The following is a 15973-nucleotide window of genomic DNA, read 5'->3' as shown; positions in this document are numbered from 1 at the left end:
ACTTGGCTTCAGCTCCCTCGCTTCTTCGCGAGCGAGCTGCCAGCTGGTGCCACGGGCGGGCTCTGGCTCCAGGCGGACGGCTGCTGTAGCAGGGCCTCTTGGGTGGCAGTGGAGGTTTCCGTTGCCGGGAATGTGGCGCTGACTCGTGGCTGGCAGACGTTTGCCCGCGTGCCTGGCCTAGGCCAGCGATGCACCCTCCACTTCAAGTTCAATGGTGACGCCACCCTCTTCGTGAGGGTGTTCGGAGGAGATGGCCGCCGTGCCGGGTGCTACCCCGAAGGTGACGACGACGGCCGAATGCTCAGCCTTGGCGACGACAGCGGCGAAGAAGAGGGCGGGCACGCGCCTGGCGGCGCCCGTAGCTCGCCAAGCTTCGGTGACTCCCCTTCCAACGGCAGCTCCTCCAGCGGCGGTCGCTTCCAGCCACCACGCCGTCGCGCTCGCTTTGAGGGGGGAGGCGGATCGTCCCATCGCCGCGCCCTGGTGAAGCATGAGGAGGGGACCGCTTGAGCTCCGGAGGGTGATGTAGATCTTCTCCCTCGGGCTGTCACTGGGCGAGCCGCACCCATTTTCTCTTATCTGCATAGAGAGAGAAGTACGGAGCCTCGCGGGGGCATGCTAGACTGTGGCTTTTAATTATCATGTTGTTTCTATCAGTTCCGTGTCGTGTTACGGTGTTGCGTGCTCATGCGTAGGAACAACTTAGCTCGGTGGGAGAAGTTTGTTGCGGCGCCAGCCTCGGGAGGCTCCGGCCAGAGGCCTTGTTATGGGTCTTGAGGCCTGCAAAAAGAAACTTGCCGTAGGGTTAGGCTTGAGCCCCCCGGCCGCAGGGGTGACCAGCTCAGGCCTAGTGATCGCGTCATGATGCCCGTGGGGCATTGACTGGGCGGAGCGCTCCCGCTGCAAACTTAGGTCGAGGAACCTCACGAAATTAAACCAGGAGACGCTCGCGAGGGTGCCCATGCAGCCTCCCTCACGAGTGTTGCGAAAGGAAAGAAGGTTCAGGCGAACGACAAAGACGAAAAACGCAGGCCGGGTACCGCACAACACCGAAAGCAACTCCAACTAAAGTTTCAAACAAAGAGGAACTAGACAACTGCAGAAAGCAAATGAAAAGCCGTGTCCGGCACCTAATCTAGTCTTTGAAGTCTTCTCACCAGCGCGGAGCTAAGTGCTTCCACTGGGCGTGGGCGGGAGCCCCGAGGCCCAGGGGCGGCACTCAGGAGACTCCGGGGCGTGTACAGCCCCAACTCATTATTATGTGAGACTGTCACGGGCGGCGAGCTTCACAGGCATTGGCCTTCTTCACAGGCACTGGGTCTTTTCTTGAGGGGGGGCGGATCTTCACAGCCATTGGCCTTCTTCACAGGCACCGGGCCTTTTCCCAAAGCGACAAGCTTCACAGGCATTGGCCTTCTTCATAGGCTCCGGGCCTTTTCCAAAGGCACTGGGCCTCGCTCAAGGGTAGAACCTCCAGAGGTGTTGAATGTTCCACGCGTTCGGGATGGGCACCCCTCCTGGGTCTCCAAGCACGTGGAGCCGGGCCTGGAAACATGAACAACCTTGAACGGGCCCTCCCACATAGGAGAGAGCTTGTGCAGCCCCTCCCCGGAGAGGACCCGTCTGAGCATGAGGTCTCCTACCTCAAGAGTCCTGGGGCGGATGTTGCAGCAGTGGTATCGTCGCAGCGCCTGTTGGTATCTTGCCGCCCGCAGCGCGGTCTCCCGACGGTGTTCCTCCCCTAGCACGAGATCCGTCCCCCGCATGGTGTCCTGCTGCGCCTCGTCGAACGCCAGGACCCGCACGGAGCGACGCCTGACCTCGTGAGGGAGGACGGCCTCAGCTCCATAGACAAGGAAGAATGGGGTTTCGCCAGTTGACTTGGTTGCGGTCGTGCGGATATACCACATCACAGACTGGAGCTCGTCGTACCAGCCCCTGCCGCAGGCCTCCAGCGTCTTCTTGAAGGTCCTGGTTTTGAGGCCCTTCAGGACCTCCGCGTTGGCTCGCTCAGCCTGGCTGTTGCTTTGAGGGTGTGCTACTGAAGTGTAGCATATCTGCATTCCAAGATTAGCACAGTATGTTTTGAAGAGATTGCTGGTGAATTGTGAACCGTTGTCGGTGATGATGCGGTTAGGCACCCCGAATCGGCTCATGAGGCCCTTGATGAACTTGACTGCGGAGCCTGCTGGGATGGTGCGGACAGCTTCCACCTCAGCCCACTTGGTGAACTTGTCGAGGGCAACGTAGAGGTAGCGATAGCCCCCTGGCGCCCGAGGAAACGGGCCCAAGATGTCCAGCCCCCAAACCGTGAACGGCCATGAGAGGGGTATGGTCTGCAGGCCCTGAGCCGGCTGATGGATCTGCTTGGCGTGGAATTGGCAGGCTTCACAAGCCTTCACCAGCTCGACGACGTTGTTGAGTGCTGTGGGCCAGTAGAACCCGCTGCGGAACGCCTTGCCAACGAGGGTTCGTGAGGATGAGTGGTGCCCATAGTCTCCGCTGTGTATGTCTGCCAACAGCTCCTTCCCCTGTTCCCTGGAAATGCAACGTAGGGATACATCGTTCGGTCGCTTCCTGTAAAGCTCTGCATCTTGAATGCAGTATGTCGTGGCTTGCCGCGCCACACGTTCTGCGTCTTCCTCCTTTTCCGACAAAGTCCCTTGCACCAAGTAGCTCTTGAGTTCCACGGTCCAACATCCCTCCTGAGGCTCCAGCACCAGGAGCAAGCGTGCTCCTGAGGTCGGTCCACAAGCCGGAGCTCCCGAGGCAGGCGGCTGGGGAAGCTCCGCCCGAGGTTGTGCTTCGCCTGACGGTGGTGGCACCGCTGAGGGTTTAAATAGCCTCTCCTCGAAGACCCCGGGCTCCTGAGGCAGCCGCCTGTATGCCCTTTTTGTGATGTCGTCAGCTTCCTGATTGGTGCCACGAGGCACATGCTGCAACTCCAAACCCCAAAACTGCTTCTCAATTTTGCGAACCTCTGCTAGATAAGCCTCCATGTGCTCTTCCTTCGGCTCATACACCTTATTGGCGAAGTTGACGAGGAGCTGCGAATCGCCCTTGATGATGAGGAACTTTACCCCCAAGGCCACCGCAGCTTTCAGGCCCTCTTTCAGCCCCTCGTATTCTGCTATATTGTTGGAAACCTTTTCTCCATGCTAGAAACAAAGTTGCACGGTGTAGTAGAGCCTGTCTTGAGTGGGGGATATGAGCACCGCACCAGCCCCCGCGCCGTGTCGCGAGAAAGCTCCGTCGAAGTACATAACCCAACCGTCCGGCGCCTCACTTCCTGGGGAAAGCGACCGGTCCTCGCCTGCTTCAAGTCCTGGTGCCTCTGTCCATTCCGCTACAAAATCTGCAATTGCAGCTCCCTTAACGACTCTAGTCGTGCTGAACTCCAACTGAAACGCTTGTAGTTCGATGTTCTATTCGGCGACCCTTCCCAACAGGTATGCTGAGACAACCTTGATTGGATGACCCTGGAAGTAGTGCCGCAGCTTCCGTGAGGCCACCAACAACGCGAGCAGGAGCTTCTGAGGTATGGGGTACCATGCCCTTGCGTCCCTCAGCATTGTGCTGACGAAGTACACGGGGTGCTCGACGAGGGCAGGCGCAGCGATGGAGTCCGCACCCTCCGGGGAGTCGAGCGTCTCCTGAGGCGCAAGAGTCCCCAGCTCCTGACAAACTGGTGGAGCCCCCTCAGCTGTGACATCGCCTCCTTGCTGAGGCTAACTTGTATCTGCTGAGGGCGTGGCCCTTGAGGGGCCTTCCTGCCCTGGGGTTGCTGCAACTGGTGCGGTCTTGGTCCGGCGCTCCTCCCGGACGGCCACCAGAGCTGCGCCGACGGAGTATGGTGTGGAGGCGAGATAAAGCACCAGGAGCTCCTGTGAGCGTGGCGCTACCATCACATGAGGGCTGGTCAGGTACTTCTTGAGATCTTGAAACGCTTCGTCATCCTCTTGAGTCCATCCGAACGGCATGCAGGTGTAGCAGTACACCCCGCACGGTCAGGAAAGCCGTCTTCTCCACATCTTCGACCGCCATCTTGATTTGGTGATAGCCTGAGAAGGCATCCAAGAAGCACAACAGGTCGCACTCAGTAGTAGAGTCGACGATCTGGTCAATGCGGAGGAGCGGGAACGGATCCTATGGGCAGGCCTTGTTGAGGTTGGTAAAATCGACGCACATGCACTCCTTCCCCCCTTTCCTTGGCACAACGACAGGGCTCGCCAGCCACTCCGGATAGCGAACCTCGCGAATGACTCCTACGGCCTCCAACTTGCGGGTTTCTTGGACGATGAAAGCTTGCTTCTCGGTGGACTGCCGCCTTGCCTTCTGCTTCACTGGGCGTACGTTGGGACAGACATTCAGGTGATGCTCGATCACCTGCCTGGGGACCCCTGCCATTTGTTTGGGTTCCCACGCGAACACCTCCTTGTTCGTGTGCAGTAACTTCACCAGGGCCTCCTCTTGCTCGGGATCTAGATTGGCGCATATGGTGAAGGTGGCGCCAGAGGACCCATCCTCGTCGACTGGTACTTGCTTGGTCTCAGCTTTGTCTTGGGTGAACAACTGCTTCTTCTTGGTGGGCGCAGCCCCCTTAGCCTTGAGGAGATCAGCACTGGCGGTCTGCGCTGCTGTGGCTGCCTTGAAAGCGAGCTTGAGCACCTGCAGGGCATCTTTTGCATCTCCGGCTATGGTGAGGACACCACTGCTCCCGGGCATTTTCATCAGGTTGTAAGCCGGGTGGGTTGCTACCATGAACTGGGCCAAAGCCGGGTAGCCGAGGATGGCATTGTACGGGAGGCCGATGGGGGCAACGTCGAAGTCGACCAGCTCCGTGCAAAAGTTGGCTTGGGTGTCGAATGTCACCGGGAGGCGGATCTGCCCCAGAGAGCCGGTGGGGCTGCCCCCGACGCCCGAGAAGGGCAGGCTGGGTCGGAGTCGCTCCAGCGGCACATGGAGGAGGCTGCAGGCCTCGATCGAGAGCACATTGAGGCCGGCCCCGCCGTCGACGAGGGTCCTGGTGATGGCCAGCTAGCAGATGGTAGGAGTACACAACATCGGGAGTGCGCCCGAGCAGGCAGTGTTGGTGGGGTGATTGTCCAAGTTGAAGGTCAAGTCGGACTTGGGTGACGCCCAATCCGGAGGATCTGGGCGGCGAGTCAGGGCAGCGCCGACCTGGCGGACGAACGGCTTGATGTGGCGACTCGTGGGTGGGGCTTGCGAGCCACCAAGGAGTGCCGCGACGACCGGGAGCGCGGGTGCTGCATGATGGGCGAGGAAGAGGTCGCGCAGCTTCTCCCAGGAGTCCACTGAAGACGCTGGCAAGTGGAGCAACCACATGCGCGGGACGCCGGTGAGTGCCATGGGCAGCTAGTTGGCCATGACCCGGTCATCTCCCCCGGCCTTGAGGATGACCTTCTCATATGCTAGCAGGAAAGCTAGCGGATCTGCCGCACCATTGGAGCGCGGCGGCATCTCTGGCTTGAACTTGTTCGGCCACCACACCTGTCGCAAGGCGGGGGTCAGAGCTCGGAGCCCCCAGGGCCCAGCGCCGGCCCCTGCAGCCGGAGCGGGCGGCGCGTTGCCTGCCATGAGGGCGAAGCGCAAGGTTGATGGAGAACGGGCCGTTGACAGGGAGAGCTCGGAGAACCCCTACCTGGCGCGCCAAATGTGGGATTTTGGGTTCCAGCAGACCCTTGAGGTTCGAACTCTGGGGTGCGTGCAAAGATCTCTCCTCGACCAACTCACGTCCCAAGTTCTCACAAGGAATCTAGGCTAGAAAGATGAACACACGAGGGACACAGGGTTTATACTGGTTCAGGCCACCATTGTGGTGTAATACCCTACTCCAGTGTGTGGTGTGGTCGATTGCCTCAGGGGCTGATGATGAACAATACAAAGGAAGAACAGCCTCGTGAGGGATGTTCTTGTGGTGGTCTTGTCCCTTTAGAAGGGTCGATTCGAGCTCTCCCTCTACCGTGGTGGCTAGCCCTATATATAGAGAGGCCCTGGTCCTCTTCCCAAATATTGAGCGGGAAGGGCGCCAACAATTGGCCATTTCGAAGGGAAACATCTAGTACAATTATCATGACTAAATTTGGTCTTTGACTGCCAAAGACTCTGAAGATCACACCGTCTTGGGCTCCACGGTGACCTCCATCCTACCGCTCTGCTGGTCTTGGTCTTGTTGCACCGAAACGGTAGCCTTTCCCTGATGCCTTGGTCTGTGCATGCTCCCTTTACACCAAAGAGGAAACAAGGACACTGCGCTGGCCGGCACCCGCCTAGTGCCCGCTTGGCCTCGGTCGTCATGGCTTGCGTCACGGGCACATCACGAGGTACCCTTGCCTTGATCTCTCCGCGTCCTCGCGAGCTTGCCTGATGAGGCCGCTCCTGAGGAAGCTTCCTACCATCAGCCCCGCGAGGCTTGGCCCCTCGCGAGGGTCTTGAGCTTGAGTTGATGAAGGTGGGCCGTACTGGGCCACGGCTTGAGCCACGCCGTATGCCGCAGGCAGGCAAGTCTGGGGACCCCCGTTCCCAGAACGCCGACACACAATGCTGCGCCTGTCCCGCTGGCGCTGCTCCCGGTTGGTGTACTCATGCGTCATCTCCGGACGACGACGACGAGGAGCCGCCGCGGAGGTAGTGCAAAATGCGCCCACGTGCCTTGGGCAGGGGCGGGGCGGCGAGCGGCGCTCCTCCTTGACGACGCAGCGAGGCAGCGGCGAGCAACACTCCACCTTCACGACACGCCGGGGCGAAGGCGAGAGCTTGGAGGGGACACCGGCTCTGGCTTCACTGGGATGAGAGCCCCCGGTGCACTACACTACAACACCAATGCAACAACATATAATCTGCCGGGAGAATGCACTTAAGACGACAGATAAACTGTCAGGACAAGTATTCTCCCGGCAGATAGAACTGCCACGACAGCTGCTGCCGGAGATTACTTGTCCCAGCGTATTACATATGTATATATTATCACTCCAGCAACTTGTAGATCTTCCAAACATCCAGCAACTTGTAAATCTTAGAAACCTCTAGCAACCTGTAGATCTTACAAACCTCCAGCAACCTGCAGATCCTCCAAACCTCCATCAACCTGCGTACCTTTCAAAAACCTGCAACAAATCATGAACTCAAAATTGGTGTTGTCGTTTCAGATTTTAAATCAACATATTATAGATGTAGATGTGCTGCAGTTTAACTCATTAGCATAAAACTCTCCCAAATGTGCAACACTTAATCATCACAACAAGCAATGATTATAACGGACATAATTAGATCAAGCAGAAATTATTTGCGCTTCACATACAATTTTTTTACATGGGCAAACATGGCAAAACAAGAATCTATACCATTGTTACTTGATCTACAAAATCGTACCCAAAGGAACAGATTTCACTAATTTTATTAGTGAAGTTTCAGATGTCATATGAAAGAGTCAACCTAGAATAAAAGAAAGAATGCACAATTTTTTTTGAAGAACCCGAAAAAAGTGAAAGTTACATCCTAAATGACATTCACAGGTGACAAATCAAACGAAACAAATAAGCAACAAAAAGAAAAAAAAATGAAATAGTATCATATAGCAATAGCCCAGAGAAATATGCATATAAATAGTACTCCCTTCATTCACAAATATAGATGTTTTAACTTATTTGTGAATTGGGTGTATATAGACACGTTTTATAGTGTATTTGTTCACTCAGTTTAGGCCGTATGTGGTACATATTGAAATATCCAGAACATCTTATATTTGTGAACGGAGGGAGTATAACATAGCAATATCCAAGAGACACACTTACTTTACCTCCTCAGCTTGCTTGAGGTCGCATTTTTATTGAATGGGTAAAAGCAAACTCTTTTAAGTGCTTTACCGCATCAATATATGTTTGTCTGTGTCTAGAACACGAGAACTTAATGATATAAATTCTGCAGAACCATGTCTACATATTTATATATCAAATTCAGACAACAAACTACACAAAACAATGGAGGTAAGCAAACAGAAAAGTGACAGAAAGAGGTTCTCTATCTAGCTGCTTTTCTCCCATTGATCGATAAATGGAGATAAGTGACACAGCACAAAAACCATTTTTCGCAAAGATTTGAATGTAGTAGCCCTACAAGGCTTCACTAATTTAGTTTGTAGTTGCAGCGTCCATTTTGCTTCCATGGAAGATCTCTTCAGCATAAACAAACTTGGGCTATATGATGTCAAAGATACTAGTAGTACATTCTAGGGAATACGTGGCGGAGCCGGGCCATTGGTGTGGACGGCGGACTGACGGAGCATCAGCTCCATCTGCTCCTTAAACTCTGCATCGGTGCTGGCGTAGACCTGGCCCAGCACTGCTGGCACGTACTGCGGCGGCGGCGGTAGCTGCTGGTCTTCCTCGTCGCCGGAGGAGATGACGATCTCCTCCCGCGCCGAGTCACCGCCAGCCGACGTCTCCACGAGCCGCCAGATCCTGCCCCAAAACCGCCTGCCGGTGCCGATACCCAGGACTTGCCCATCGCTGGAGATGTGGGGGGGGGGGGTGCAACGAGGAGGATGAGGAGGAATGACGAGGATGTGATGTGGACGGCGCCACAACGCGGCTTAAATAGCAACGGCCGGAGTTGGTTCCTCAAGAACATGCGTCCGCATTGAAGCGGCGGCTGTCGAAAGGTCACGTTGGTCAGCGCCGCCCTCCCTCCCTCCCTTTGGTCACATCCCGGCATCAATGGCGGCCTCCACGTGCTCCGGGTCGGCATGAATGCGGCGCGTGCATCAGAAGGAAAATGCGGGAGGGGCGGGTGACGGGCTTTTGGTGGGCCCGGGCGGTCAGAAGCGATCTTGGGAGCGGTCCGGACTCCCGCAAACCTCTCCCACTTTTGTCTCCGGTTTGCGGGAGAAATCACGTATGGACTGCCCCGCGTACCAATATAGGTCGGCTTTGGATGACCTTCCTGGTCCGAACGGTTGCGGGAGATTTACGATTCCGCCTTGGAGATGCGCTTAATCCATCATTTTTATACTCCTTCCATGTCAGACACTGTCCTCAATTAGTCTCCTGGGTATGGGAAAATACCTGGTTGTAGATGAACCCCATAAACTGTTTTCCAGGATTTTTTTAGCAATTCAAAAATAAAGTCAATAATCTTCCAAACTTTTTTCAACAAACTTCACATGTCAGCCTACTCATAAAAAAACTGATAACGAAAAAAATTCCAAGCATAAAAACAAATTGTCCAAGACAATATAGAGTGAATAGTAGTCTAATATAGTGTTGATTTTGACTTTGTCCTAACAATATCACAAAACAGTCATTTTGTCCCTAAAATGCTTAGGTCAGTGTAACATTTTATCAAGTTTGTTGCCAGCAATTTTCATGATTTTTTGACCATCTGTTAAATTACAATTTAAAAAATGGATTCATATGCCCCCTTGTTCCATTCGTTCCCTTGCCGTTGGTATGTGTCTGGCGAAGAAATCAAGAGTGTAGCTAATTGTAATTATATTCTATATGTGTATTTATTTCAATGTTCTCAAAGAGGTTAAGTGACTTTGATATATCATGTCAGCTTATTATTGTTGTGCATAATCATGATCTACCATTAAGGCATGTACAATGGTTGATAAGACAGCTTTATCTTAAGTCTTGCATGTAATTTAGAGATGACAAAAAAGTTTGTCTACAATGGGTTATATCTTAGCCTTATCTTCAATAACTAGTCATTCCTTAAAACATAGTGAGACAAATTGTGCTAAGAGATCATCTCTTGTCTTATCTTAAATAAGAGAAGACAAAGCTTTTCTTATGAGTTCTTTCTCCTCCATCTCATTATTTATCCTACGTGACACTCTTAAGATAGCATCATTGTACATGCCCTTAGCGCTCTTAGATTTAGATTGTAGCACAATATCTAGTCGGTAGGTCTGTAGTACTATCTAATCCGATCGTGAATGAGAGCACTCCAAATTCTAAATTGTGAAATGGCAGAGTTCTGTATTCAATAAGAATAAAAGAGTTTTCCAATTAATTAGGGAAAACCGAGTGAAAACCAGATTGCCCAGTTAATTCCGAAAACCGGGCGAAAACCATCACAACCGTTGAGCGACACACACACACACACACACACACACACCACTCCAACAAGGGCATCGCCGAGACAGCAGACATGCGTCATCGTCATCACTCCTTCTCTAGAGGCGTCATCGCCATCCCTGAACCCTAACAAATGACTCCAACTTCGTCGTAGGCGATCATCGACTCAACTCACACCAAAGAGGCCGTGTAGAGGTTTATGAAGATCTGTGCCAAAACTCAGCCGCCTGCGACCAGAGAGCGCAACCCTGACTCCGACGAAGAACTACGAAGGACAAAACCAGGCACGGCTGGCGCCACGAAAGATCGCCGAACGAGCCACTTGCTACCAGTCATCATACACCACAAGGCTCCACCACCGCAGCTTCGACTTCACAGCAACAAACAAACCGAGGTAATCCCATAGACATGTCAAAGCAGAGCCGACTACCTCAACCATTGCCACGTTGCCAACATCGTTCCCACCATCATCATGGCCACAGAAGCCTAGACACCACAACTGCCGCCAACCACCAGTCCCGCCTGCCGATGCCGGGCTCCGAGACGAAGCCCCCAAGAGGGAAAACGACACCAAAGCCCTGTCATAGTCCGATCACAATAGGTCGTGATGGCGGGATCCGTGTAGGAGGGATGTGGCAGCAAAGCAGCGATGCCTCCAAAAAGATCATCGACAGACACAACCGCCACCATCGCTGGTCATGGCACAGGGCCGAGACAAGGTCTTCACCCCCTCTTCCATACCACCTCAGTCGCACCTCATCGCGCACCGGTGTCGGTAAGCTTGCCAACCAACCAACCTGCTGCCGAAGAAGCACAGAGCCACCACCGCCGCAGCCAACCGCACCTCGCGGAGAGCATCGACCGACACCCTCAACAGATCCATCCACCGCCGACCGAAACAGGACCACCAGACGAAGTACAGCTCGCCGTGCCTTGCCGAGCACCATGCCAACAGGGAACAATGGAGCACCGCCCGAGGCCGAATCATGCTCTGCCTCCTCCCGTGTAGACCCATAGGGGTCAAAGATTAGGTAATTAACCATCAAAATTGTTGACCATCGATGAATTGATTGGAGTTGGTCATTCTGTACCGTATACCGAGGAAAACGCCTTCTTCAAAAAACACCACTCAGTTTGTACCACGAGCTGACACGTTAACATACATTGAGTATCATCCAGGTCAGTGGACCACGATACATGCGAGGGCTGGCTTGATTGTGGTCGCCAAATCGGGGAAGAAGATTAGAGTTTGTTTGGGGATGCTTTCAGTGAATGTTGGCTGTTTTTTTCCTTTTGTCAGCCGTAAGCTGCTGGTAGTGCTCCCTCCGTTCTAAAATAAAACCACGACAAGTATTTTTCGGTTTGGACTAAAACCATGACATGTATTTTTGAACGGAGGGAATAGTAGTTAAGGATTCTCCTAACAGGAATCAGTTACTCAGATATCTGAAATGCCTCGGAAAAGATGAACTGTAAGATTTGATATCCACGAAATATACATTCGTGCGGAAGTAACTAAAGAAGTCAACTCAAAGGAAGTAACTAAGAAGTTTTTTCTTGTCGACCATAAGTGACTAAGTTACTCAGAGCATCTACAATCAGACTTGACAAATCCGGCTCCTTAAACGCCCGCCAACCAGATTTGCTAGTAAGCTGCTTGTAGGGTCTCTTGTTGACTGTGGGCACTGACTGGTCACGCCTCAAATTTTTCTTCTTATCACCGGACACCTTAATTAGCATACCTCAAATCCATACAAAGTCATGCAACTGCGTAAAATGTAAAACACATCATCCGGCCACTACATCAGCACATGCCATCGGATTGCTAAAATTTGACATGTTATACCTACATACTAGCTATGGAAAAGATCATCCACGACTGCCATTGCCCTTCCCGACGCCCTTGCCGGCCTTCTCGAGAAAGTAGTGGTCGAAAACACAGTATGGATCCAGTCGGATATGCTCGTCGCCGGAGCTGTCCGACCCATCACTTTCCTCCTCCTCTTTGGAGGGCAGTCCGGCCATGTCATGGATCGCCTGATTTTGCTCACGGGCGAGGGCGCGCGTCGTCCTCCGCTGTCGCTTCTTTACAATGCAGGTGCGGATGACTCCCTTCTCTGCGGTAGTGTGTGCCGCCGCACCAGCCGCCTCCGCTGCTCTCATGTGTCGACAGCGAGGTGGGCCTCGGCCATCCTCATCCTCTCCTTCTCACGACGGGCACACCGGTCCCGGTAGCACTCATACTCCCGCAGACCGGTGATGGGACAAGGGAGATTGGAAGGCTCCTCGGAGGACCGCGATGATCCAGCCTCAGAGGATCCGAGCACCCGATGCGACGAAGCAATGGACTCACACTGGGCAGATCCCGTTTTCAGTCGAGCGCTGTCCTCCCGGGAGCGGTGGAGTGCAACGCGGGCGGCCATTGCCTCCTCCAAACCGCACAACACGACACCCCAGTCGATGGATTCAGACTGGTCGGAGTCAGATCCGCTGCCCGCCATATGCCGGAGAAGGCCGGAGATCGCCGGACGGGAAGTTGGGTGGCGGAGTGGAGTGGAGAGGAATGGAGTGGCTAGGATTTGGTCCGAGGAGCGGATGCGGACGAATATATGTGGGGTTGGGTGGGCTAGCGTGGGGACATAGCGGACGTGCCCGGGCCTCCCGATATCCGCCCCATATTTGAGATGGATATGAGGGGTGCCGGTCAGCTCGGGTGTTTGATGCCGGTTTCAGGCGCCCATCTGGGTCGGAACCGGTTAGTGATCGGCATCTTCCTGAGCATATGAGGGAGGTTTAAGGCGCTCGGTTGTAGATGCTCTCACATGCATACAATCATCTTTCCCCTCTTTTCTTCCAAAGACCATACACAACCATGTTGAAATATCCTCGATAAAAAAACCATGCTGAAGTAACTAAGAAGCTACCCCATGTGCTGTGTATATACCGGTCCAAACCCAAAAGGTGTTCAAAATGTTTTAGTTCCATGCACATATATCATCTTTATTAAGCCCGTCCGGTCCGGTCCCACGCCTTGTTCGTCGATGGATCGAAAGGTGCCATATTTCCGGCCAACGATAATGGACCGTGGACTTCCCAAAGTCCTCCATCAGCAAGGTCTCTCTCATCATCGTGTAGATGTATAGTTCGTCGACATCATCAACTTCCCATAGATTCTCGACCCAAAAAATAAATAAATAGCTATAGCGCTAGCTTCGGTTACCGTCGCACGTGCCCCCCTCCCCTCTTCTCCCCCAAGTCGCCTGTCATGATCGCGCCATTGCTCCGGCCCCCCTGCTATATATGCACGCTCGCATCCCCCAGCGGAACCCCACACATTAGCTTCCTCGTGGACGGCTTGCCACTAAGCTATATATCTACACGTGCACATATATACGCACGGTCCCATTTCTATTGATGAACTGAGCGAGACTCGACCGAACCTACGGCGTCTAGATCGAAGTGATCGAGCATCACCTGGTCGCCATGGATAGCAGCAGCTGGAGCTATGGCTATGGCGCCAACGGCGGCGCCGCCGCCGGTAACAGCGGCTTCATGTGCGGTTACGCCGCCAGGTGTGTGCATTATGGCGCCCTACCTCGATCGGTTCCCGTTCATCGCGCACAGATATCCATCAGCCAGTTGATGGATCTCTTTGATGGCTGTGTGCATCGCTTGATGCAGAGGCCCGGGATTATTCTCCTTTTCGAAAAAAGTTGATGGATCTCACGGCGATCCTTTGATTAATTAGCATCACTGGCGCAAATTTGTTGGAATAATCCATGTTTAGCTTCGGTTCAAGTTACTTAGGTGCATAGACAATTACTAGCCACTGGGATATCTGTCTGATGGGTCTCTTTGTATGCAGCTGCGTCGTCCCTGAAGGGCTGATGCAGAGCAGGAAGGAGGAGGAGCGCACGCAGATTCAGCACCACCTCAACCAGGCAAGCATCCATTGATTGATTGATATGCATACGTGCGACTGTGCACACTTCAACTGTTTCTGATGATAATATCGGACATGCAGATCAGCATGCAGATGAACATGGAGGACGAGCCAGCTCCGTACATCATCCCTGCCGGCGACGGGGCCGCCGTCGGCATGCAGCAGTCCGTCCTAGCCGAACTCGATTTCCTCCCCTCACACCACACCGGTGGCTGCAGCTTTCCCTCCTCATCCTCCACCTCCTCCTCGTTCCGTTCGGCCTCGCTCTCTTGCAGCCCGGAGAACTCCTCGGCGCACGCCCTCGCGACGCCCGCCGCCGGCCTGCAGTTCCCGGAGGTCTCCTCGCATGTACCGCCGCTGGTGCTCCCATGTGACGATGACTACCACCAGTACGTCCTGAACTTCCACGACACGGCCGCAATGGAGCCTGCCGTGGTGCCGGCAAGCGCGTTCAGCCGCTACGCGCGGCACCTCGGCGCGAGGCGGAGGCCGAAGCCGGCATGCGGGCAGAAGATGTTCAAGAAATCCATGTCCGTCCTGGTCAAGATGCAAACGGCGGTGAGGTACAGCCACCAGCAGCACCACTTCCAGCAAGCGTCGGCGGTGGCCGAGCTGTCGTCGGTGAACCAGCTGCAGCACATGATCTCCGAGCGCAAGCGCCGGGAGAAGCTCAACGACAGCTTCCAGGCTCTCAAGACCGTCCTTCCTCGCGGCTCCAAGGTACACATAAACATAATTTGAATGCATGCATACTAATTTCTCCGAGAGCAGCAGTAACACGTTCTTTGACTAGCTAATGATGATTATTTCTCGCTTTACAGAAAGACAAGACGTCGATACTGATCACCGCGAGGGAGTACGTGAAGTCCCTCAAGTCCAAGGTCTGCGACCTCGAGGAGAAGAACAAGGCGCTCCAGGCGCAGCTGGCCGAGTGTGCCCGCGCCGCCGGCCGGGTCGAAGAAGACGACGCCGAGAAGGTCGAAATCCAAATAACCAGAGCGGCGGCGGATCGGGAAGATGGGACGACAACGAGTGAGGTTTGCACGGTGAAGATAGCAGCGAGGCCGGCGCATGGCAACACGAACGTGGTGCTCAGGACGCTGCAGTGCCTCAATGACCAGATGGGGGAAGAGGACGTCAGCCTGGTGGCCATGAGCACCAGCTATGGCGACGGCGTCAACGGCCTCACCGGAGCATTCCTGACGATGCAGCTCAAAGTAATACACTCTTCTTATTCTTATTCTTTTCTTTACAGTATGCTTAGATATTTTGATGGGAACTCCATTCGAAATAAAATAAAACTGTATACATAATCAACCAACTGAGCTGAGCATGATGTAAAATTGTACTAGCAAGTAGTACAATCCAGTAACTGGATCACGTGTTGGCTTCATATATTTCAACAAGTTGGCCAGTGGACGTGTCACACACACTCCGGCCGAAACCCTAAGCGTGCGTGCACACGTGAACTGTAAGCTAGGCTAACCTTAGGTAGGTAGTAAGTGTGTGTACCAGGTTACCTGAGATTTGTCATATGGAATCTCTCGGTTGACCAAAATGACCAACGTAGCGCACCAGCAAGCTAGATTTTTACTACAATGATGATGAAAAGTAGTAACTCATATGGCGTCACACTCTTTTTAAATTCTGCATAGACTGGAAAATTTAACTGGATATCTTGATGCGGTTGTTGCAGTCAGCGTCCGGCGCCAAGTGGGAGGAGGAGGTGGTCAGGGAAGCCGTGGCGAAGGCCTTCGCGGCCCGCACGGGCGCCGACCGCCGTGGCGACGCCGCCGGCCGGTCTCGGCACGCCGAATGATTAAGCTGCTGCTCCATCCAACGGTCGGCTCCTCGTGCTCCTCAGGAGACCGCCGTTAGCTAACCACCCACCGCCGACGGATGCATGCAGTGCCATCAGAAAATAGTAGAC

At 53.8% G+C, this 15973-nt stretch overlaps 1 protein-coding gene across 1 annotated transcript; it reads left to right on the top strand.

Moving 5' to 3' along the window:
- The first annotated feature begins 14133 nt into the window (after positions 1 to 14133).
- LOC123064978 (transcription factor MYC2-like) lies at positions 14134 to 15666 on the top strand. The gene is made up of 2 exons (XM_044488354.1): positions 14134 to 14763; positions 14865 to 15666. The coding sequence occupies exons 1-2, from the start codon at positions 14137 to 14139 to the stop codon at positions 15354 to 15356; spliced, it is 1119 nt and encodes a 372-aa protein (XP_044344289.1). The 5' UTR covers positions 14134 to 14136; the 3' UTR covers positions 15357 to 15666.
- The last annotated feature ends 307 nt before the right edge of the window (positions 15667 to 15973 follow it).

The sequence above is a fragment of the Triticum aestivum genome, chromosome 3B (assembly GCF_018294505.1).
Source record: "Triticum aestivum cultivar Chinese Spring chromosome 3B, IWGSC CS RefSeq v2.1, whole genome shotgun sequence".
In the NCBI taxonomy this organism is placed as follows: domain Eukaryota; kingdom Viridiplantae; phylum Streptophyta; class Magnoliopsida; order Poales; family Poaceae; genus Triticum; species Triticum aestivum.
Note: the sequence above shows the minus strand (reverse complement) of the source record. Positions and strands in the feature narration are given on the sequence as shown.

What these genes read in the sequence shown, in the direction of transcription:
- LOC123064978 (XM_044488354.1), top strand. Translation starts at nt 14,137, where the DNA reads ATGAACATGGAGGACGAGCCAGCTCCGTACATCATCCCTGCCGGCGAC. An exon ending in TCCTTCCTCGCGGCTCCAAG is followed by an intron (nt 14,764 to 14,864) that starts GTACACATAAAC and finishes CTCGCTTTACAG; the next exon opens with AAAGACAAGACGTCGATACT.